Genomic DNA, 23,094 nt, shown 5'->3' with positions numbered 1-23,094 from the left:
ATTCCATATTCAGAAAACTAAAATTCAAGGAGATTAAGCAATTTGCCTGAGGCGTCGGATCAGTCCAGGGACCGAGCAGGACCTGGAACTAGCCTTTGGGATTGCCAGGCGGGCTCGGTCTGGCGCCGCCCTCCCAAGGGCAACAGTAATTGACGATCATGGTGCCCACGCTGCTTTCGGATCCCATCTCGGCTCCTGGCCTCACCGTTCCACTCCCGACCCCTCACCCTCTGTTCCTCCACTCCAGAACTGGTGCTTTGCTCTCCCCCACTCCAAGCCCCCTGTCCCCACTCTCCCCGCGCTCCACGCTCCAGGGTCCCAAGAGCTGGGCGGGTGAGAGGACACCTAGACACACAGCGTGGAAGGCAGCAAACACTGAAACTCGCCGGGGCAGAACCAAGTAGAACCATCGTAGAGGAGGGTTGCAAATGGGGGCTCCACTGGGGGTCAGACAGCGCCAAGTCTCGGGCTGGGGCGGAGCTTCCCGGTCGGGAGCGGGAGGGGGTACGCGGAGGAGGGGCCGGGTGTGGAGAGTTTGCAGGAATCGGGGCTGGGGAGCGGCAGCCGGACGGCGAGGGAGCTGGCGGCGCGCGGGCCGAGGGCGCGGGGCGGCGGGGACTGCGGAGGTGCGGCGGGAGCCGGGCGCGCGGCGTCACCGGAGGCGGAGGAGGCGGAGCCGCGCTCGCAGCTGCGACCCGGCGGCCGGGCTCCTCAGACGACACCCGCCCGCAGCCGGGCACAGATCGCGCGCGCACACTCTCCAAACAATGCTCCGAGGCGCCCGGCGGGGCAGCTGGCGGCTCGGCGACGGACGGCGAGGCCGGGAGAGCGCGGCCCCGAGGTGAGCCCGCGACGCTTTCTCCAGATTCGGCCTCTTTTTGTTTGGCAAACGTGGCCGCAAAGGGGAGCTTTGGAGCAGCGCCGCGATTGCCCCGCCGGCGACCCGCTGTCGGCGTCGCCTGGGGTGACAGGCGACCTCTTGGGGAGGGTGGAGGGTCGGGACCGCGTGCGCCCGGGTCGGTGCCGGAGGGGGAGGCGCCGAGCCTAGAGGACCTGGGAGCTTGAGGGGTGTTTTCGATTCATTTGGGAATCGCGCTCTTGAAAACGGGGAAACTTTCCTTGGAGTTCCGAGAGGGGAAATTCGACTCTTCTGCTGCTGGTCTCGTTGGTCCCGCTGCTCTGTGCGCCTCGGGATCGCCGGCGTGGGGACGTCCTTTCCGCCGCAGCAGCCTTGTCAAAGGAGCGGAGAGGGAGAGGCCGCCTGGCTGCCCTGTCCAGGACACCGAGGGTGATGGTTTGGGGGCCCAGGGTCGTAGGTTCCTCTTATGCGGCACGAGGTTAGATGCCAGCCTTGGAGTCTCCGGAGGGACTGATATGATGCCTTTTTCCTGAGCCATGGCCGAGCCCTCTGAAAAGCTTGCGGTGAGCGCGTTATTAATCTTTGCCTCTGCTGCCCCCTCCCCAGCCGAAAACAGACACACACAGAGAGAGAGAGAGAGAGAGAGAGAGAGAGAGAGAGAGAGAGAGAGAGAGAGAGAGAGAGAGAGGGAGAGAGAGGAGAGAGAGAAGAGAGAGAGAGAGAATATAGAACCTGTCCACTTTTAGGTCCTGTGAGTTGGGAATGGAGGCAGATCCGGCTAACTGTGTGTATGTTTCTCTCAGGTAAAGCCCAGCCAGCAAGCACATGGCTTTGCAGAACTGATAGCAAAGCCCAAAGGTCTAGGGGTGAGGAGTTTTGCAATGTGTCCGGTCCAGAGTCAGGTTCAGGAGGCTTTATTGATCACTGGCCTGACCGATCAGTTAACAGCCCCTTCCATTTTTGAGACGGATATTTGACAGGAAACTTTGGGAGAATTCTGTAATTATTTCCTCCTTATCGTGTGGGGTCTTACAGAATTCGATATCTTTCTTATTGATTTAGACGGTAGTAGATCTAACCCAGGAAACCACATTCCTATTGCTGAGATTAGACTACATAGCATTGAAGAGGAAAAAAAGAAAAGAAAAAGTTGGGTGAATATCATGACTTACCTTCTGTGTGACTGTGTGTGTGTGTGTGTGTGTATGTGTGTGTGTGTGTGTGTGTGTGTGTGTTAAGGCTGTCACTTTCTCCTCTCTGCCTGGGCAACTCCTTCCAGTGGATTGTTGAAATCCAGACCCTTTCCTTACACATTCTTTCCCTGTATTGCAGTCATTTAATTGTAATACATATAAATTTTATAGATGAGTGTTTTCTGATATTCTGTCACTTCAGGGTAAGGCAAAGATAACTTTTGATGCGAGTATGAGAGGCAGTATTTGGCCAAAATATTAAATTTTATGGATCTGGCTAGTATTTTTTATATTCTTTTTAAAAGGAGGTGGGAGTGTATCTGACAGCTTCAGTCTTGCAAATTGTAGCCACAAATCTAGTGCAGTAAGTTTGCAGAGGCAAATATATTTTATCATGACTTGGATCCGAAAGAATGCTGAGATCTATTTCTACTCTCACACTGCTGCCTCCCACAGAAATGGGGAAATTTGCATAATTCTGGGGGCTGCCTCCCCTCAGAGGTAAGGAATGTGGGCCGGGACGGTGCCATTCCCTGGCTGCTGAGAGCTGGTGGGCGAAGCGTGGCTCCCAATTTGTGAGCACCCCTTGAGTTTTTCACCATCTTTTACTTAAAACAAAAAAGGGATCATCCCAGGCCCAGAACCTTTCTAGACAGACAGAATTGGAAAAGAATCTTTTCTAGCTTGACATGGTGGTAAATACTGTTTGCTGTGACTGAGAAGCCAGTTTTAAGAGGATGCAGTGAGTCAATGATGATGAGAAGCCAGAGCTTTATTCTGTACCTTATTAAAGACTTCCCCTTAAAAACCTTTGTGTATCTGAACTGTCATGTTGGTGAAAGTTATGCCCGCTGTCAGAGAATTTCAGAGCCTCGAATGGGAGTGAACTGAGTGCTCATAAATGGGTGAGGGATTCTGAAAGACACTTCCTGCATATTAGTGATCCAGGACTGACCAAAAGTCCCAGGGCTGGAGTGGGGAGGGGGTGGGGGAAACCTTTGGCAACCATGGCACATGTGAGGAAATGAGATGTGGCAACCCAAAACTGCTTCTTTGTGAATCTGTAGTAGCCTTGGGGAAGTGGTTGGATGCCCACCTCCTCAGGTAGTCCAGCCTTATGAGGAGTGGAAGGTGCCCACACAGAACTGGTCCATGCTCTCTTTCTCTAGTCTACAGCGGAGCATGGGGGAGCCTCTGCCTGAGGTTCAAGGGAAGCCTGTTTTTTCTGTAACTGGGAAAGCAGGCTTCATCAGCAACCTGGGAGGACCTACGCTACACCTCAGGGGAGGGATATGGAGACTAGCCTTACTGAATACCAAAATGCTTTCCTCTACTTTTCCCCCTTTCCAGAATTTAGCAGCAGAGCTTAAGCTCTGTGTGGCCTAAGATTGTAGGAGAAAGAAAAAATTGTTGCTATCCTCCTCTGTTTGTAAAAGCTTAGTGACCTCTTCTGGGGAAGTTGGCAAAGGATGAACCTGCTACTTGGGAGTATTTAGGGAGAAGAACATAACTGCAATCATCTTAACTAGAGGGATGTAGACAGTCCTAATAGCAGTTACTGACAGAAAGATATTTGTCTTTTATTTCACTGTTCATTTACCTTCAGGATACAGTGGGCTTCAGGGATAACTTTGGAGGGAAAGGAGGCGAATTTAGCTTCAGCACTTGTTGAATGAACACCCCTCTCTGTGAGTGTGGGAGTTCCGAAAGATAGCGCTTCCCACAAAGATTCTGGAATGATCTTTGGGGCATCTGGCTCATTCTACCTGGTTAGTCTTGTTGATAGTTTAGAGAGTATCAACCTCAAAGTAAGTTCTCACGGGAAGAAAGTGGAGAGCAAACCCTAGGGCAAAATCCTCCCTGTTTAATGAGAATCTTTTCACCTTAGGTTCTTAAGGACCCTTTTCTTGTGAACACTCTCCTTATAAGGAAGCCAGGTTATTTAAATAAGGAAAGAGGATCAAAGAGCAGCAAACTGATAGTGGCAGAGAGCTCAGTATGATGAATCATGGTGCCGTGAGTTGCTACCAGCCAAACTGACTTCACTTTCCAGAAACACCAAACTCTCTGTGCCTATGGACAGGTCTTAGTTTATGTGGTTGCCACTGTTTTCCCATCCATATAAAGGGGATGAAGGAAGCTACCCGACAAGGTGTTCTTCGGGTTCACTGGTGAGTTTACTAAGTTCAATGATGAAAATTCTGCTTTCAGTTTTACTCTCAGAGGCAGCTAACTCTTTCCTCCAGCTGACTGCCTTACTTCCAGGGTGATCATAAAGAAAATAACTCGGTGACCCTCTCTTGTACCCTAGCCTGCCACCCCTAGGCCACAGCAATGTGACACTCCTGCATTTCCCTTTCTGTTTTCCCCTTGGCCTGAAGCCCCAGCTTTGCCGACCTCAGTGAGCACTGGATTGAATGATATATAAGAAGCAGGCGGAGGGAGGCAAATTCCCAGGATGCCAGACCTCCTGACAAGGGTCCCCTGGGGGGCAGACCAGCACGTATCTCTCACTTTTCTCACCCCCTTCAGCATTTGACAGGTCAAAAAAAATGCATTACAGTGCTAATTTCAGGGCCCAGGCTTGCCTTCCTCCCAACCCCCCACCATAGTTCTTCGTTAAAAATTGTGGCTTATTCTCCAGAATATTTGCTGTATTACTCTTTAGTTCTTGTTCCTCTGGCACAGAGTCCCTAGCTCAAGACCCCTAGTGGCAGGGAATGCCTGGACGAGATAAGGCTTCTCGTCTTCGCAATTTTTTCCCGTCAGCGGCCCCAAAACCTCCCAGTGCTCAGGATTTTCAGGGACTGAAATGGCTTTTATGCTTCCTACTCACATAACAGTTGTATTTCGTTTTTACAGCTTCTGATAAGGCCACAACATGAGAGAGTGGCTAAAAGTCTTATGAGAAATGGGTGAAAGCCTCGGAATAAACGGAACATTAATCTTTACCTTTTTCTCCCTTTTTCCTACTTCCTCCCCCTTCTAGTCCCCAAATAATCAGACTCTAATTGATAATGCTTGTGCCTTCTGGTAGGGAGCACTCTGATCAGGCAAGTGTTCTGTCCTTTCAGGAAGCCGCTCTGTGACCCACATCTTCCTCCCACGAGACCACACCAGAGAGCCGGGTACAAGATGAACAAGCACACTGTCCATCTAAGATGTACCAGGCCATCCGACTGAACCCCAAGAGCCCAAAAATGTCTGCGTGCAGTGACTTTGTGGAGCACATCTGGAAGCCCGGGTCCTGTAAGAACTGCTTCTGCCTGCGGAGCGACCACCAGTTGTCATCTGGCCGTCACCAGCCCAGAGCAGGCAGCCTGCCCCCGCCTCCTCGCCTGTCACCTAGGCCTGAGCACTGCCGCCTGGAAGATGAAGGTGTGAACAGCTCGCCTTACTCCAAGCCCACCATCGCTGTTAAGCCTACCATGCTGAGTTCCGATGCCTCTGATGTGTGGACAGAGGCGAATATGAATGCGGATGTCTCAAAGGTGAGTCTGACTAACCCTTGTGGTATTTTTACAGGGGCTGCTCCTGTTGTAACACTTGGTGACTGGCTGGCTGCCAGGGAGGGCTGCTAGATCAAAACTTCTGCAGGGTGGCTGCCCGTCAGCTTGCCCCAAGACCACTCCTTCCTTACTGCTGCCTGCCTTTCTATCTGTTCCTTTAGGTTAAGAACTAGTAATCTAGTCCTTTGAACTTTATTTGGAGACTCTATTAATTATCCGTTTGGGCAAATACAAGTGCACACAAAGCGAAGTTTTTTCAAAAAAGCTTTTAAAGATTTTTTTAATCAATAATTTTAAATGCATACATAAGTAACAATCTTACATGACGAATTCTGTGCATCCACCACCCTTCAAAATGCATGTCACCAACTGTCAACTCATGACCAATCTTGTTTCAGCTCTAATCCCCAACCCTCTCTTCCTCGTGATTTTGAAGCACACCCAGACATCGCATGTTAGTACATCTTTAAAAAATAAAGTCTTTAAAAAATATATAACCATAATACCATTAGTACACATAAAATATTGGCAATAATTCTTTGATATCATCCAGTTCCTAGCTAGTGTTCGTATTTCCAACTATGAAGCTTAGATTTTACCAGCTCTGGCCTAAGATCACTAAAACCAATTACATACCTAGAGAGTAGATCATTCTGCTCATCCCACAGGTAATGCTTACAAAAGCATAATTATTTAGAGGGTATGGAGAGCCTGCTGCCTCCAGACATATCTGTGAAGCTGTGTGTCTAAGACGTATTCTGAGAACTGCTTGCGACTTGTTTGACCTCTTTGCCTGTTCTGGTTTTCCCAAACCATCATAGAGAGTGGAACAGGAAGAATGTGTGAGCTTATGTTAACTCAGAAGTCAGTGTTAAGTTGGGGAGGCTTAATTGAAGAAGACTTCTGTGGGTTGCCCTGAGCTTCGTGTCCCCACAGGGCTGCTCCGTTTTACGTAAGCTGGTTACATCCATACACCAGGCCATTCGTGCTACCTTCAGCCTTCACAGACATAAGCCAGGGACTCTCAGTTCAGAATCCTTTGGGAAAGGAGCCAGATACAGGTCCTACTCTGAGGCTGCTTCTAAAAGTGGGAGTAGGGGGAGACTTAGATGGGGAGGAGGACGGGACAGTGAGTTCAGTGATCAGAATGATCAATTCACACCTGTCTCATTGTTCTAGTCCAGCCACTTATGTGGACTCAGGCTGAGGTCACTGCCTGTAACTGGGAGAAAGAGTTCTTGGGCATGGCCCAGCTCAGAGAGTACCCTTCATCCTCCTGCCCCTGCCCCTGCCCCCGTCACCCACCCAAGGTATTGTAAAAAGCCTTGTGACTTTGGTTTCTTTTGGAATGTACTGTGACACGGTTATCTGAGGACTAACAAGCACAAAACAAAAATTAAACAAATCCCAAAACTCAATTTTCAAAGCCCGTAGGAGAACTTGTCTCATCTAGCAGTTTCGAGGGAGAAGGCAAAATGTTCATTTTGAGAATTATTTTTCCCTGCTTTACAGATCTAAGCCAAAAGAATGGCAGACCAGGGTGGGAAGGGCAGCCAGTGACTGGGAAGACCAATGGCTCCAGGGGGCCCGCAGCAGTGATGACAGGGCTGTGGGGAGATCAGAAGGTAGGCGTGCTGCACAGCTTCTCCGCTGCAGCACAGAGGACAGCGTACAACGTCATGGCACTTCCCTCTCGCTTTTTCTCTCTCCCTTTCTTCTCTGACAAGGTCTAATGTAAGTCTTTCGCCTTGGGTCTGTGTAGGTCATTTGGAGACGGCCCCCCGGCAAGCTCCCCCTCCCGAAGCAGGAAGACATGCCGGTGGTTTACCTGGGCAGTTTCCGTGGCGTCCAGAAGCCTGCCGGGCCATCTGCCTCTGCAGATGTCCACCCCCACTGCCCGCCTGCGTATGCCGTGGTCGGCCTGCACAGCCTGGAGGCCCGGGGGGAGCACAACGCCGCCTTCCACGCAGTGAGTTTCCCTGATGAGAAGGCCGGGCGGGAAAATAAACCCGTGTTTTCCTACCAAGAGCTGAACTCCACTCCGGAGAGCTTCCTCCAGAAACTGGCTGCCTTTGGCGGGAAGACATCTGGCTGCCACAAGGGCCCTGGGCCCTACCCCTCTCCTCAGCCCCCGCGGGAGTCCCTGCCCGCGGAGGATGACAGCGGTCCAAGGCGCTCGCCCTCAGGGGACAGTGAGGGGGGAGAATATTGCTCCCTCCTGGACTGTCGCCCCGGGAGCCCCGGCGCCGAGGACACTCCACAGGCTGAGGGTCCCCGGCACAGACATGGCGGAGAGGGCTGCTCGCCAGCCGAGGAGGAGAAGCGGGTTTCCAGCTTACCGAGGGAATGCTGTGGTCAGGGCCTGACGGAGAACTCACCCCACCTGGGCCCCAAGCAGCTGCCCCTTACCTCAGAGGCTGCCAGTTCTTCAGACGGCCTCTCGTGCGGGACTGCCAGCAGCGGCACCAGCAGCCCCTTCGCCTCCCATCTCGAGAGCGATTATTGCTCCCTTATGAAGGAACCTGTGCTGGGGAAGCAACAGGACTCTGGCTGCCATGGGGCGACCTCTAACAGGTGCCTTGGGCTGACTGGGGAGCCCCAGCCGACCGCCCACTCCAGAGAGTCTGTGCATCCTGAACCCATCTATGCCGAGAGCACCAAGAGGAAGAAGGCAGTTCCAACACCTTCCAGGCCACAGGCAGCAGCTGCTCAGGGCCAGGTCCGGACTGCTAACACATGGGCTCAGAAAACAACATCTGGCTGGGGCCGAGACAGGGAAGGCCCAGATATGGCCCCCAAGGTGGCGGCCACCATCACAGTCATGGCGGCCCACCCAGAAGAGGACCACCGGACAATCTACCTGAGCAGCCCTGACTCCGCGGTGGGAGTGCAGTGGCCACGCCGGCCTGTGAGCCAGGACTCTGAGGCCGGCGATGAGGAGCCTTCAGATGGGCAGGGAATGAGCTCCAGGGAAGGCCATCGTCACGATGCCAGTGAACACATGCCCAAGGGGAGGCCTGCCATTCCTCCCAAGCTGTCCAGGAGTAGTCCTGGAGGGTCTCCGGTGTCACCATCTGCCTCCCCGCTGTCCGACGTCAATGAGGGGAGCTCCGTGGGTAGCACTGGGCCCCAGCCTTCATCCAGGGGCCCCGCTGACCCCGCTTCCTGCCGGGCCAATGGTGTCAGTGACCGTGACTCCGTCAAGTGTCCGGTGCCAGCCAGTACCGCCTCAGCCTTAGACCAGAGGCGGCCCCGGTACCATGCTGGGGCCTGGAGTCGTCAGTGCCGGATAGAGGAAGAGGAGGAGGTGGAGCAGGACTTGCTGAGTCAAGGCTGGGGAAGAGAGACGGAAAATGGCACCACGGACCCCTCAAACTCCTCTACCTGGCACCGTCTCTGCCCCACAGATGGCTCCTCAGGGCAGAACAACAAAGCCATTACTGGGATGAGCAAGTCTGCTTCCTTCGCTTTTGAGTTCCCTAAGGACAGAAGTGGAATTGAGGCCTTCTCACCTCCTCCGCCACCTCCAAAGTCGCGGTGAGTACGAGTGTCTGTGTGTGACTCGGGCCGGCCTGACGGGACACAGGGCTCCTCCAGAAACCTTGGCCTTTGCCACTGGTACTGAAGGCCTGCAGGCCCAGGCTCTGAGTCCCACGCCCCAGGACCAGTGTCTGCCCAGAGGCCCTGGTGCCTTTATGTACATTTCCGAGAGTTGTTGCTCATGTTTGTGTGCAACAAGCAAACCTACAAGCAGTGCCCTGCTTGAGATTGGTTCTTTGGCACAAAACTTTCCAGGAAGCCCTGCCAAGCTGTCGCTCTTTCCTGGGGCCTGTAATTGTATACTCTGGCACTCTTTTTCTCCCCATCTCTCAGAAGTATCTTCAGCAGGCTTTTTCAAGGAAACACAGAAATTCTCCACTTATTTAAACATGCAACAAGAAGGAGGCTATGCTCCAGAATTTAGAGAGGCAAAGAGATTGGGAGCCAAAGGGGCAATGCCAAATGTGTGCTCCACAAACTGTTACCTTGATGGCGATTAGTCCTTGGGCCCAAAAGCAAAATAGCAGAAGCCTCTGCACGTGGTTTTGTAACTCTCGGATGTGGGTTTTGAAAGAAAAAAAAAATGTAGTTTTATTTTAGAATACTGAAATTCACAGCTTTCTCCACCGCTTCACTGCTGTCCCCTGCCAGTTTAAAGTACCTTTCAAAGGCCCAAACAGAAATGCTTTTTTAAGGTATTGACGCGTGCATGGAATTTAAATTCTGGAAGAAAAAAAAAAATTTTCTCTATTAAAGCAAAACGATTCCTGTCAGGGAAAGGAAGGAGAAACCTGCTGTTTTTCGAAAAATGATAGCCTTTCTGAACAGGCTCTCCAGTCCTGTCGTTTCCAGCGTCTCTGTCTCAGCCCGTGTACCGCCAGGTTGATGTCAGAAGCAGAGAATTGACCGGAGAGAGAAGCAGCTGTGACACTTCACTTTGAACATTAAGGTGTCAGAGGCTGTGAGGCCCTCTAACGTGGACTTTTTTCATGACCACGACTTTGTTCTGGTGTTGCATCGACCACCCGCCATGCAGAGTAGAATCCTCCAGACCCTCACGGGGTAACAGACTCTCTCTGGCTACAGTTTTAACTACCTGAGTGAATAAGAAGAGCTCCCATGTATGTGACACTTACGATGGGCCAGGCACAGATCTAAGAGAGTTAGACATATTTACTCATCAGATCCTCAGAACAGCCCTAGGAGGTAGGAATTATCATCCCCGATTTACAGATGATAAAACAGATAGAGCTGAAGTAGCCTGCTGAGGTTATACAGCCATACATGGCAGTCAGGCTCTAAAGTCAGTGCCCCTAAACACAGAGGGTGCATCAGCGGGCACAGGAAGTGAGCAGGGCATGAGAGTCAAAGGTGCACATGGTACCTGTCTGCCACAGGCCTGGGTGGGTTAATGAGAAACACAGGCTTCGGCATTAGAAAATCAAGCGTATATTGTATCTGTATCACTGATGGGCTTAGTCGATCTTGAACAAGCCTCTCACTGTAACTGAGTCTCCAAGTTACTTCTCTCTAAAATGGATAATAACCATACTTTTATAACTACACATTATCAAAAGGCTCACATGACATGAACAGAATCCAATGGTGAGGTTAGTTATTATGTAGGCAAAAGCTGTTGACTGTGGCAGGGACACCCACATTTTGTAGGAACAAGCCTGGCCCAATCCCAGAAACACCACCTGAGCCTTGGATAAAGAACTAAAACTTTCTCATTTAAGAATCATAGGGCTTGAGGAAACCCCAGTCACCATAGTAATGTGTTAAATTTAAAAAAAAAAAAAGACATTCAACCAAGTAAAGTTAAAGGTTTAATTGGTCTTATTAAATGATTCATGAATTGGGCAGCATCCCATCCAGTAACCAGAAAGGTATTCCAGGAGCTGTACAAAATGGAAGGCTTTTATAAGCAGAAACAGGGTGGGACAAGGCAGGCAAGGGGAAGGCAGGGGGTCTTATCAGGCAGATTACCTCACTAGGGTTGGCCGGGAAATTCCAGACTGGTTTAAAATTCCGTCCCTGGGAAAGGCTGAAACAGCAGTTATATTAGGTATTAAATCTCGGTGGAGCTTAGCAGAAGTGACTCCATTTGGAGCCTATTGTTTCTTTTTAACAGTTTCCCACTTTTGATCAAACCCACAGCCTAACTGAGAGATGTAGTCAAAATTTAAGGCATTAGTGCCACTCTCAGCTACCACTCTATAGTTTTTGAAACTTTTGTTGATCCTGCTTTTTTGCTGAATCTCTGTGTTATTCACAGGTTACCACTTCTGGTTTTTTAGTTGGTCATTTCCGTGTTTCTTTTTTGACATTCCAATGTTAGAGAGATTATTTGCTTGGTGATTAGTGCCAGTGAACATCATTCAAAGCTTATGAGAGAATACAGTGCACCAGAGAGATTACTGTGATAACTACAAGCAGAATAAGTCCTAATGTTTGGAGGGCACTTTGAAGCCAGGGTCCCCAAGACCTAAAACAGTCAAAGAAAGACCCTGGCTTGCTCAGTGATCTTTTTATGCTAAGTTTCAGGTTCCCCAGAAGTGTAAATTTGGGTATAGCAGGCAGTGTTGGCCACAGAACAGACACTTCCTTGCTCAGCTAAAAAATAATCCTGTTATCACGAACAACTTTGGCCAGAGAGTTTAAGGATTTTTGCTGTGCAGCTATTGCGAATTCCTGCAATATTTTCAAGGGCTAGAGAGAAGTTCCCGGTTATAGCCTCATTGGTATTCATTCTTAACCACGGAAGTAGAGATCTGTCGAAGGGAGCTAATCTTGAATTATGAATGCCTCCTGGTAGGTCCCTTATAGAACAGTTAGGGGCAGAGTTTGATAACCTAATAAGCATTTTCCAGCTATTCGCTAGCCATCCAGGCATTCATAGGCCCAAGGAGAACGATAACTACCACAGATAAAGGTAAATCCTGTCGGGAACAAACCAAGTCCACTAAGGTAGAATTGCCAATGGAGTCATTTGCAGGAGTTGTTGCTTTTGGCTCTTCAAGCCAGGGGTCAGTTAAGTTTCCTCCTAGCCCGAAATAATTTTTTTTTCTAAATTTCAGAGGTTGCCCCCCTTAGCAATGGCCTGGAAGATACAGGTGATGGCATTGTCTTTTACCTTGGCCAATGCTAGAGTAAAGGAAAGAAAGAAAAGAAAGAAGGATTTCATGTTTAGCTAAAGTAGGAAGTGGCATCTTGGGCAGAAACAATCTACGTCAATGTTGGCTACTTCTCTTCCTAGTCTAGTATTTGCATGAAAATCATAGCCATCCTCCTCAGTTCATTCAACCCATGTTTTTAATTCTTGCCCTTTTCGAATCGGCTTTTTCTTTTTTTCCTTTTATTAGTTTTGGAAATTCCAAGTCAGCTCTGCTCCACAATCTCAAAGGTATCAGGAAGCTGCCCTTGAAATTCCCCTCCATGAATCTCCTTGCAGATAAAGCAGTTTGCAGGAACACTTCGGTGAAGCATCAGGGTAAAACAGTAATTGTAAATGACAAAAGTCTTAAAAATGCCCATCGTTAAAGATCTGATGAGAGTTCATTATAATGGCATTGATAAGGAAATTTAGTCATTCCTGTAACATGCAACATTTTATAACATTATACCAGAACACACCAGACTTTAGGAATTGCATGTAATTTCTAGAACACCATAACATACGTTTACACTAACATGACATAAATAAAGCTTAGTATTACTTATTTGACAGTAATTTTCATATCATATCAGATGAGCCTAATTAGTTTAACATCTCCTTTTTTTTTTTTTTTTTGAGAAAAGAAAACGAATCTTTTAAGATCTTCTTGGAGCACCCTAGAAAATCCAAAGTTAGTTCAAAGTGAGAAAGACTTTATTTAAAACTTGGTTTGGGGAAGTTTGTTCAAAATATCAAAAGATTTTAAAACATTCAGTCAAATAGGATCATAAGTTACCATGAAACAATACATAGTTATCCATTCAACCAAAATGACATTTAAAGGTGTCATACGCAAGTATAGAAGGTTACATAGTTCTGAGCAAAATTCAGCTCTTTTAATATCAAGAAGACTAGTTACACCAAAAACACATATTCTACTCTCCTTGCATACAGAGTTGTTGCCCTTATTATTTCTAGTAACTTTAATTACATATTAGAATTCTTAACCCTTAAAAACCTTTAATTTCTTGTGAAAACTAAGAAGTAAGCAATTATGAACTGTCTTTTACATTAGCATTTTGTGGATTAGTAGACTTATAAATACTTCTTATAATTTCTAGAAATGTTCTTTTTCGTAGAAAACTCAGCATGACACAAAATAAGTTCATATTAGACCCAAATATCTTTAATTTCTTTCTAAAAGGAAGCCAAAAGTAGACAAAAGACAATGTTCAGTAATCAATATTTCAGTATTTTACCTTATTTGGAAATGATCTAGATATTTAATAAATTTCCATTTTTTAGTTTAAACTTAGCAAAACTTTAAGGTTTCAGGTTACTGAAAAGATTTGGGGAAACTAAAAAATTTACCTAAAACCTTTTTATCCTGCTTATATTTGTTTAATTTACTTGCCCTTAACGATTTTGTTTAGATTACTTATAAAATTTTCCAAAATGGTAAAATGTTAGAAGGTCTTTGAGGGATATACAAGGTTAACGTCATGTAATGTGTTCACGTTAGCCTTCCTTTAAGTGGGTCCTGTTTCTAAGGATTAACCTCACCTTCGAATAAAGATAAGGGGTCTTATGTATTATGTTCACTCTGAACTCTAGAGAAAGGGTCGTTTCATTCAGGACAGTACTACTTTTTTAACTTAAACTTAGATCCACTGCTTTCTAGGGCCATTATGGAAGAACAGAAAATGATTTTCTGGTTTGCCTACGGTTCTGCTATACAAAACTGACTCTCACTTGGAGGGAAAAAAAATAGATGTTGAGAATGCCTTGGCTTTCCTGTGGTCTTGTTTTGAATGTTTGGCAATTGCTTACCTGTCTGTTTGAGGTATTGTCCTCTGTAAACTCCCATTAGAGTTCCTGAGAGACCTCTCGCTATAATGCCACGTAGGACGAAGGCTCTCAATGCTCATCCAGTGTGCTGACAGAGCTTTTGTGGTGTCAAAGCGTGTGCCCAGCCCGCCTCATGGCAGAGGAGGCAGAGCCTGGGGAAAATTCTGTACCTGCTGTTGCCAAGGCAACCTCCTGCACACCCAAGCTCACACTGCTTTAGACCCATGGACCCCACCAAGTTTTGGGATCCCCGCTGCTCCAATTTAGGGCAGAGTTAGAAGGTGAGAGATGACTAGTACTGCTAGTTAGGAAACTAAAAACTGCAAGAAGGAAGTGTGGACTTCTTAGTTTAAATGTCATAGTCAAGACTTAAGGCAATTTAATGGAAGCAGCAGTGTCGGGGAAAATAATTAAGGTGCAAAAGAATCAAATTTATTTCCGCCTTGTATTTCTTTGCAAATGCAAACCTGGTTTTAAATGACTTAGAGCTTTTGAGTGGCAAGGTCAGTTGAGGGAGAGTCATCTGATTAGTACAGACAAACATTTCACAATGAACCCCCAAATTAGGAAGATAGGACTGAACTGGGAGGTGGAATTAGTGGAAGACAAGTGAATGAGAAATAAGACAAGTTTGTACGGTTTCAGTTTCAAACAGTCTGGTCCTCATGAGACAGATCAAAAAAAGCAAAGTTTCCCTGAGAAAGTAAGAGATATCTCTGTTTTGTAGTCATCACTCATGCTAATTGTAATTTTCAGCCACCACTTAACTACATTCTCCCCCTCTGTGGGGATTCTTGGGACTAGAGATGGAGGCTGGCCTTGGGCTTTTGGTCATTCTTCATTTTCCCTTCCCATGTTGCTTCTTAGCAGGCAGGCGGGGACAGTGTCACAGATGCAGCTTCCTTCTGTCCACAGAAATAGCCACTATGCTAATTAGAGGAATCAAAACAACTTAATTGTGTGGTCTCTCAGTAACATGGTCTCCCAGCATGAGCCCTGAGGATGGGAGTAGAATGAGCGAGATGTGTATTTGCCTCTAGACCCCATATCCAATCCTATTAAAGCTTTATTCTTGAGGCACTTTCCACTGTGGTGGATTACAGAGGGATGACAGCAGTTTATTAGGAAATCCCAGTCTCGATGCATAATGGGCTTTTCCATGGAGCATTTTGAAAGTCTGGCTTTGTTAGAAAGCACTATATGTATTTAAAGAATCTTCTCTGGGTATGTTTATCCTTTTTGACAAAACTGAAATAAGTCAGAGGAGGTCGAGTTGGCCCAGTGAAGAATGAATACTGGAAATACTTCATGGGGAGGATCCCTCTCTTCCCACCCCCCGCCCACTGCCATACTCAGAATTTGGCAAACAGAACAAAGTACATGTATCAATAATGCAAATTTATATTGTTTCATGCCCCGAGCAAATTAATTGTTCACTTTTTCCCATGAGTTTGTGGTAGAGTGTGAAAACATTGCCTATCTCATGATGCCACAGCACTGAGAATTAAAATTAATACCTACCTTTTTATTCTGCACATTTTAAAAAAGTCACTGAGTTAATCACTAGTCTATATAAAATATTTATGGCATTCTCCCCATTTTTGAACATGTATCCATGGCTCAGGCTATGGATTAGAGGTTCTTTAATTCATCAATATCTACTAATTGCCCACTTTCTGCTACACTCTATGCAAGATGCTAAAAAGCCAGTGACTGCCCTTTAAGGCCCCTGAGGGTTGGTGTGATTAAATTAGCAGATATGCAATATGACTAACAAAGGCTCACCCCTGCTTTGATTCCCTTTGATGAGACTGGTTATCGTAGCATCTGGATTCTCACCACATTCTCTGTTCTGTTTAGTATCATTACTCAGCTCGATGCCCAGGACTATTCCTTCCTTTAATTATCTTTTGACCTGATCCAAGATCAAGATCAAGCTTAGTACAGTCATATAGATAACCATTTACTAAAGAAAAAAAAAGAGCCAAGTGCCCCTTAAAGATAAAGAGCATGTTTAGCCGTCTGTAATTCCGTAATATCCTGTTTGGTGCCTGGCACAAAGTAGATGCTCAAGAAACTTTTGTTAAATAGACAATTGTAGGCAGAGACCGGTCTGTTTATTTCAGTTTTTCCAAAATCAACTGAGTCTATGCTCTGCACATCAAGAAATGTCAAAGAAAGTAACAATAGCTTTAAATATTTGTATCAAAGTTTCTTTCTGAAACCCAGGTCTCCACGATGCTCCACTGCGCTCTGTTCATTCCTCTGTTTTGGTGATTAACACAGTGTGTCCTGCATCGTATTAAATTGGATCCATGGTTGTTTCTCTTGAAGAATTTGTAAACCCCTTGGTGAACAGGGACCATGTTTCATACATTTTTCTTTGACTTTCCCACACGATATCTTAGTGCCATGCATGGTTTACAGTAGGTACTTAATAAAGGATTACTGAATTAGAAAAAAAAAAAGTTAAGAATGAACTACAGATTTTTCACTGGATACGCTATTGTAATTCTGTGGCTACCCTTACTCAGTGGAACATTGTCACCTTGGGTTAAAGAAGCTGAGGTTAATAATTATTAATGCTTCAAAGCGGGCAAACTCCATTTGGGCACAGTGCATCCTTTCATGGATTAATTACTACCTAATGATTGTACATTTCACTTTTGCTACTGGGCTTCCTTACTCTGCTATATATATATATATATTTTTTTAAAGCTGAGCAGGTGTGTGGAGCCAGCCCTCTCTTGACACACAATGTTCCCTTCAGGTAGTAATCACCTAAGGATGTTTTTTTTCCCCCCACCAGTGAGTTGCAAGGAATTCAAGGGTGTGGTTTTGCTTCTCCGAGAATGGATTTTCCATGTTTTTGAGGCAGGTTGGAAAACACATGCAGAGGCCATGTGATCAAACCCCTTTCGTCCATCGGGTGATGAGAGAGACTTTGTTCCTAGAACGGCCAACCTACTTTTTGGGTTTGGAACTCACCAATTGGTGAGAAAGTTTCTCTATTTGTGGCACAAGTAATCTGTTTCTGTTTGGGGATCGTTGTTGTGCTCATGAGAAGACTGGCATTTTCTTTCCGTCAGGGTTGATAGACCAACTACAAAGAATATTCAGCAGCCCTTTGTGCAGCTAGTGACTTTCAGAGTTTAAGATCAGAGTCTTCATCCTCTGTGCTGAAATTGCTCATTATTTCTTTATTGACTTGTGGGCAAATCTCTAAAAATGTTGGGCGTTAAGGGTGTTCATGTGGTTTTCATACAAATCTGTAAAATTCCCTGCTTCAATTAGCTTTTATTTAATGCCCCAGATGGCTTTTTCTCCTTGCTTCTTTAAAAGGCTGACTTACGTAAACAACTGTTCTTTAGTGAGGGAGAAGTGGAACTTCCAAATCAAAAGTTACTTTAAAAAAGTCCTTCCCTTTTTACTCAGATATTTTACTGTCCAGCTAATTTTAGTGCCTAGCACTATCAAATAATCCCCCTGACTTCCTAGTGGTTTTGGTATTTAGCCATTTCATGCCCACTAATGCGCATGCCATAAAAACTTTCCTAAAGTCTAAAGCTTAGGCAGATAATGGACGGTGTTTCCGCTGTGTGTTCCCGAATTGTAGAAAGCACTTAAGAATGTCTTCTGCTCTTCAGAAGCTCCATGCTACAGCTACGGTGGACAAATGCAAGAATAGTTGAGATAAATTGACATTATTAAGTAATATGATCTTGAAAATTAGGAAGAAATGGAAGAAAAGTCTTTGGAAATTTAAAATCAGTAGGGGTGTCACTTAAAGTAATTCTTACTGATATATGCAGTTCAAAAGTAAGATTTTGTGACTGCATATTCCTGAACCATGAGGGCGGTGAGGTTACCTCCTCCACACCAATTCCAGTCAATTGGAGTGGCAATCTGGAGCTCCATGTGGAAAACCGTGAGGCCATGTGCCAAGTGCAGGAAAGCTTGCCGCGATCAGTCAGTACTGTGTGCAGGTTATGCAAGAGTGGAGTGCAAACACCTGTGCTGGCTATTTGCCAACAGCTTTAGAATATAAAGTTTATCATCTATAATGCAAAATCATCGGTGGTGGTTAATGACTGGCTCTCTATACTAATTTAAGAGTTCCATACCTGGGAGGAAATCTGGGGTCTGTCCAGCCCAGGTGGCCCTCGGCAAAGTGTTTGGCAGAAGATGATCATCCTCTTTGATTACAGCTTCAAATTTCAGACTGTAATGCCAAAATGTTTTATTTCCTCTTAATAAGGAATATGAATATTTCATGAATTTTAATGGGAGATTATGAATATTTTATGAAGTTTTGGAACTCATTATCTTAGTAAATAACAGTTACCAATAAGTCTATTATCCATTATTTAAGTCTTATTTCTCTTTAATAAGACTTTAAATTTACTTCTTCAGTCCTTAAATCTTGTTAAATAATGCATGTTCACTTAACCTTACCCTCTTTGGCTTCTAGCACTGCCTTTTTATGCCCCAAATTGCCTGTACAGATTGGGGAGAGGGAGTAAGGAGCAGGAAGAATTTTTGGGAGGAATAGTTTAAAAATAGAAATAAATATTATAATATACATTTAAATTTGAGAAATAAAAACAAAACTATTGTTTTCATAATACCTAGTATATATAATTTTTCAAACGTTCTTGACTGATGACTGCTTAGGCCATCTTTTTTGTAGAGATGCTCGACTTGGGGAAAGAGCATGTTTCCCTAGGAGAAAGTATGAGAAACCAGGACAGGAATATTCCTGATCTGTTATATATACTTGGTGACCTCCTTTCAGATCTCTCAAAACGTCTTCTCTATATCCATGTCCTCTCCAAACCTGAAATGGGGAAATTGCCTGTACAGTGAATCCTGTATCCAGCCCTTCAGTCCTCTTTCTTAGCTTACTTTCAGTGCTTGTTCATGTTTTCTCTAAAAGTAGAGAAAAATAATGAAAGACATTCTTCATATAGTTCAGAGTCTGAGACTTTCTTGATTTTGACTGTCATTTAATCACTAAATATTGTATAAGTGGAGCTGATGTGAATTATCCAGTAAAATTAAATATAAGGATACATCATGCCCCCCACAATCTCTATTCCTGAGTGTATGTCTGAGAGAAACACACGCACAGGTCAATGAGAGGACATGTACAATGAAGATCATTACAGCATTGTTCACAGTAACAGGCAGTGGAGGCAAACCCAGATATGCATCTCTAGGGAAACAGAAAAGTAAAATGTAGTGAGTATAAAATGAACTACTTAATAGCAATCAGAAGTTATGGATGTGTATACAGAAGCATGGATGGACCTTAAACTAGTATTCAGTAAAATAACTAAGAAACAGAACAAGATATGTAACATAATGTAATTAATATAAATTTAAAACATATAAAATAACATATCTTTTTTAAAGATAAATCCAAGGGTATAAATCCAAGAAAATATAGTGCGAGTACCTGGCTTTGAGAGATTGAAAAAGTTAAAAATTCAAGATGGGGACAAAGGGAAAAACTAAAATAATGCAGATCAAATTGAAAATGCATGATTAATTGAGGCATATGATTATCTCATCTTCTCTGCATTAAAACTAAATATGAACATGAAGAGAGACTGTGAACCATGAACCATGGAAACATAGAGGATTTACTTGAAAGAGGCAAGAATTAAGAATATCAAGAAAAATGTTGAATGTTTGGAATAACTGCTTTGGAAAATGCAAGGTCAAGTGCAAGGATTGCTAGGGAGCCCCAAGAGCTACTTAAAGGCACAAACTAATTGTGACCCCAGTCTGCATGGCTATGGACTTTCCTAGAGAAGCACTGGGCTGCCTGGTGCAAGAGTAAAGATGGAAGGTGTTTGAAATTACCAAATGCGATACTGCGATTTATAATAAGAAATATATATTTGGTCTTCCCAGTTCTGGCACAGAGCTTCTAGAAGCCTTGGAATTCCCTAAGTGCTGAATTTCCTAAGAGCCATAAATGTGTCTCTTATTATATGTGAATGAGGTGATTTTTGGAACCCACCTAAAGACAGAACTCATTGCCAGGGGAACAACCATTGTGATTAGACGGCTGGAACTTTGAGTCCCACCCTCTAACCTTCTGGAGGAGTAGGACTGGAGGTAGAATCAATGACCAATGGCCAATGATTTAATGAGTCGTGCTTATGTGATGAAGCCTTCATGAAAACCCAAAAAGGCATGGTTTGGAGAGCTTGTAGGTTGACAAACACGTGGAAGTGTGGGTAATGACACACTCAGAGAAGGCATGGAAGCTCTGCGCCCTTCCAGCAATTCCTCCCTATGCATCTCCTATCTGGCTGTTCTTTTAAGTAAAATATTTCTTTGAGCTCTGCGTGCTGCTCTAGCATATTATCCAAACCCAAGGAAGGGATCATTGGAACCTCCAATCTATGACCAGTCAGCCAGATGACATCCTGGACTTGAGACTGGCATCTGCGACAAAAGGCAATCTTATGGGACTAAGCCCTTAACCTGTGGAATCTAATGCTGTCTTCAGTAGATAGTGTCAGAGTTGAGCTGAATAGTATGATACCCAGTCTAAGAACTGATAGTGTGAGGAGCCCCTGCCCCATGTTGGAATTGGATGACTAGAACTGTTACATAGGGTGGGGAAGTTTTGGCTAAGGCTCAGGACAGGGTGGTGGAGCTGTTGAGGCGCAGGTAAGTGAGTCCTGAAGAATTGACCTGAGAGCAGGAAGGGAAGCTCATCCTTACTGAGCAACAGGCTGGACCAGGGTAGGAGTGGAAAAGTAGATCATCCTAGTAACTTTGTTACAAATAGCCTGAATCTCCCAAGCCAGGAATGAACTCTAATATAAATACACACAAATTTCTTAAGCCAAATAGATGGGCTCAAGATCTGGGTCAACAAAGTGGACTTGAAGCATTTGCTGAATCAAATGAAGGAGAGAGATCAAATTCTGAAGGCAAGATTGCCAAAACCAATAGTTTAGAAGCAAAAAGATTGTGGTCAAGCACAGATCATCTTGGTGGATGGATTGCAACAGGAATAGGTCAGCTGGAACAGCGACAATTCCCAAGTTGGTGAATAACAACTCACCACTGTTTTGGTTTAATCAATCACCAGAGTTCTCTGGGTGAGGGTGGGGTGAATGGGGAGGGGGTGTGAAGAGGGAAGGAACCATGGGAGATTCTTTTTCTGTGGTGGGAGGCAGGCTAATGCAATAAAAGAGGTTCTTCACATAATGGAGCTAAGCAACCTGGTTCTCTGAAGAGTATGTCAGCCCCTGAACCTGGGGTTACACTGAAAATTATCAAAATGAGGTCTGTTTGATGGACAAATCAACTCTTCTGAGTTATTTTAGAATAATGCAGATCATCAAAGCATCATCACGCCAATTGACTTTCTTCTTTGAGTCTCTTTAAAGTACCATAATAAAAATAGAGGTATCAAGAGAGACTGAAACCTCTAGCCTATCTGCTGTTTTCTGTTTCTATGCAGGTAGCAAAAAGAATTACTGGGTTTACTGGAGGCTGCTGAAGTTCTCTCTCTGTCTCTGCCTTTCTGTGTCTCTGCTTTACTTTCTCTCTCCTCATCCATCCATCCATCCATCCATCCACATTCAGTTTCCTGAATAACTAACACTTTCTATGTACCTGGTGCTGTTTGCAGCGCTAATTAAATATTAACTCATTGAATCTTCCTAACAGCCTCATGAGGTAAGTATTATTGTTATCCCTGTTTTATAGATAGGAATCTGAAGCACAAAGAGATTAAGAGCCTTTTCCAGGGCCTGCAGCCAGTAAGCAGTACAGCCAAGACCCAAACCCAAGCAGTGGAACCCCGGTATCATGCTCTTAACCACTGCATCCCTGGCCTTCCTAGGTGACTCTGAAATCCAACTGGGAAGTCACTCAAATGCTTGCACGACTCTTCTTCCCACAGGCTCCTCAGGGTTCTCCCACACAGTGCTGGCCTGTGGACCAGGCAGCTGGTGGGAGGTGGCCCTCTGTGGATTGCAGTTAGTCAGTCTTTACTTCCATTTGTTATTCATCTCCCTTTTCATCCTCTCTAACCATCTGCCCATTGTGTGAACAGATGTAAAAGCTTCCTCCTTGACTTTCTGGGCCAGGAGTCGGGGACTCAGGTTCTTTGGTGATTGTATTGGAAATGAAAGTGTGGTGGCCTGGGTGATGGGGCCAAAGCTCCTGGGCTCTCAGCACTCTGTTACCTGCTCCTCAACAGCTGCTTCTCCCCGTCCTCAGCCTTAGCTGAAACCTCTTCATGCCAGGTAATTCCGAACATCTGCCATCCTCACCCCTGCCCCAGGCGGCCCCGAGCTGCTTTAGGAAAGTACACAACCATGAAGACTGGGGTCACAAATAAAGGATTCATTTTCTGAGATCTGACAGGTCATCTTTTAAAATTATTGATACCTCTCAATGCCAAAGTGTATCTGTATATATAGTCAGCATAAATGCTTACCAATTTCCATTTGACCAGTTTAAGTATTTTTATCCTTGACCAAAATCAACTAGTAACCTAAACGTGTGTGTCCTTATCTTTAAAAATAAGTATGGCTCTGTTCCTGTTTTTAAATGGTTTCCACCGAATGCAAAGTGCATTTATCTTCAGGTTGAACCAAAGGGCTTTTCAGCTTATAGAGCCCCACAGTTACTAGTGCATTAACTCCAAATGCAAATTAACAGGCCTGCACCTTAAAGGTCATTTGACCAAAAACTGAAACTGACTTCCTATCTTTGTGCATGCTAATAGATCAGTGGAGAAAACATGCTCCCAGAGCAGAAGGGACTTAGTACTTTCAGGCGGCCCTGAGACACTTGCTAAGTAATCCCATCTAAGAGCACCAACGCATCTTCATCTAAGAGCACCAAAGATAAAAGTGACAAAAACCTTCCCAACTTAGTTATCTGCCTTTCTCATCTCGTATCCTGGAAAACAACAACAATAACAACACTGCAGAAACTAGTAGATTTGTG

General features: G+C 45.2%; 1 protein-coding gene across 2 annotated transcripts in view; it reads left to right on the top strand.

Annotated features, from left to right (window-relative positions):
- Nucleotides 1–691: 691 nt before the first annotated feature.
- PRAG1 (PEAK1 related, kinase-activating pseudokinase 1) overlaps nt 692–23,094 on the top strand; it is a 49,123-nt gene continuing 26,720 nt past the window's right edge. The window contains exons 1-3 of one of the 2 annotated variants that reach the window (XM_016133151.2): nt 692–841; nt 5,127–5,543; nt 7,324–9,098. In XM_016133151.2, coding sequence (XP_015988637.2) covers nt 5,214–5,543; nt 7,324–9,098 — 2,105 coding nt within the window. In that variant the 5' untranslated portion in view covers nt 692–841; nt 5,127–5,213. Of the gene's footprint in view, nt 842–1,309; nt 1,423–5,126; nt 5,544–7,323; nt 9,099–23,094 lie in introns of those variants that run through there. The other variant, XM_016133152.2, reaches the window with a different exon arrangement.

This window comes from Rousettus aegyptiacus, unplaced genomic scaffold (genome assembly GCF_014176215.1).
Source record: "Rousettus aegyptiacus isolate mRouAeg1 unplaced genomic scaffold, mRouAeg1.p scaffold_m13_p_11, whole genome shotgun sequence".
Lineage (NCBI taxonomy): Eukaryota > Metazoa > Chordata > Mammalia > Chiroptera > Pteropodidae > Rousettus > Rousettus aegyptiacus.
This window is presented reverse-complemented; position numbering and strand designations above follow the sequence as displayed.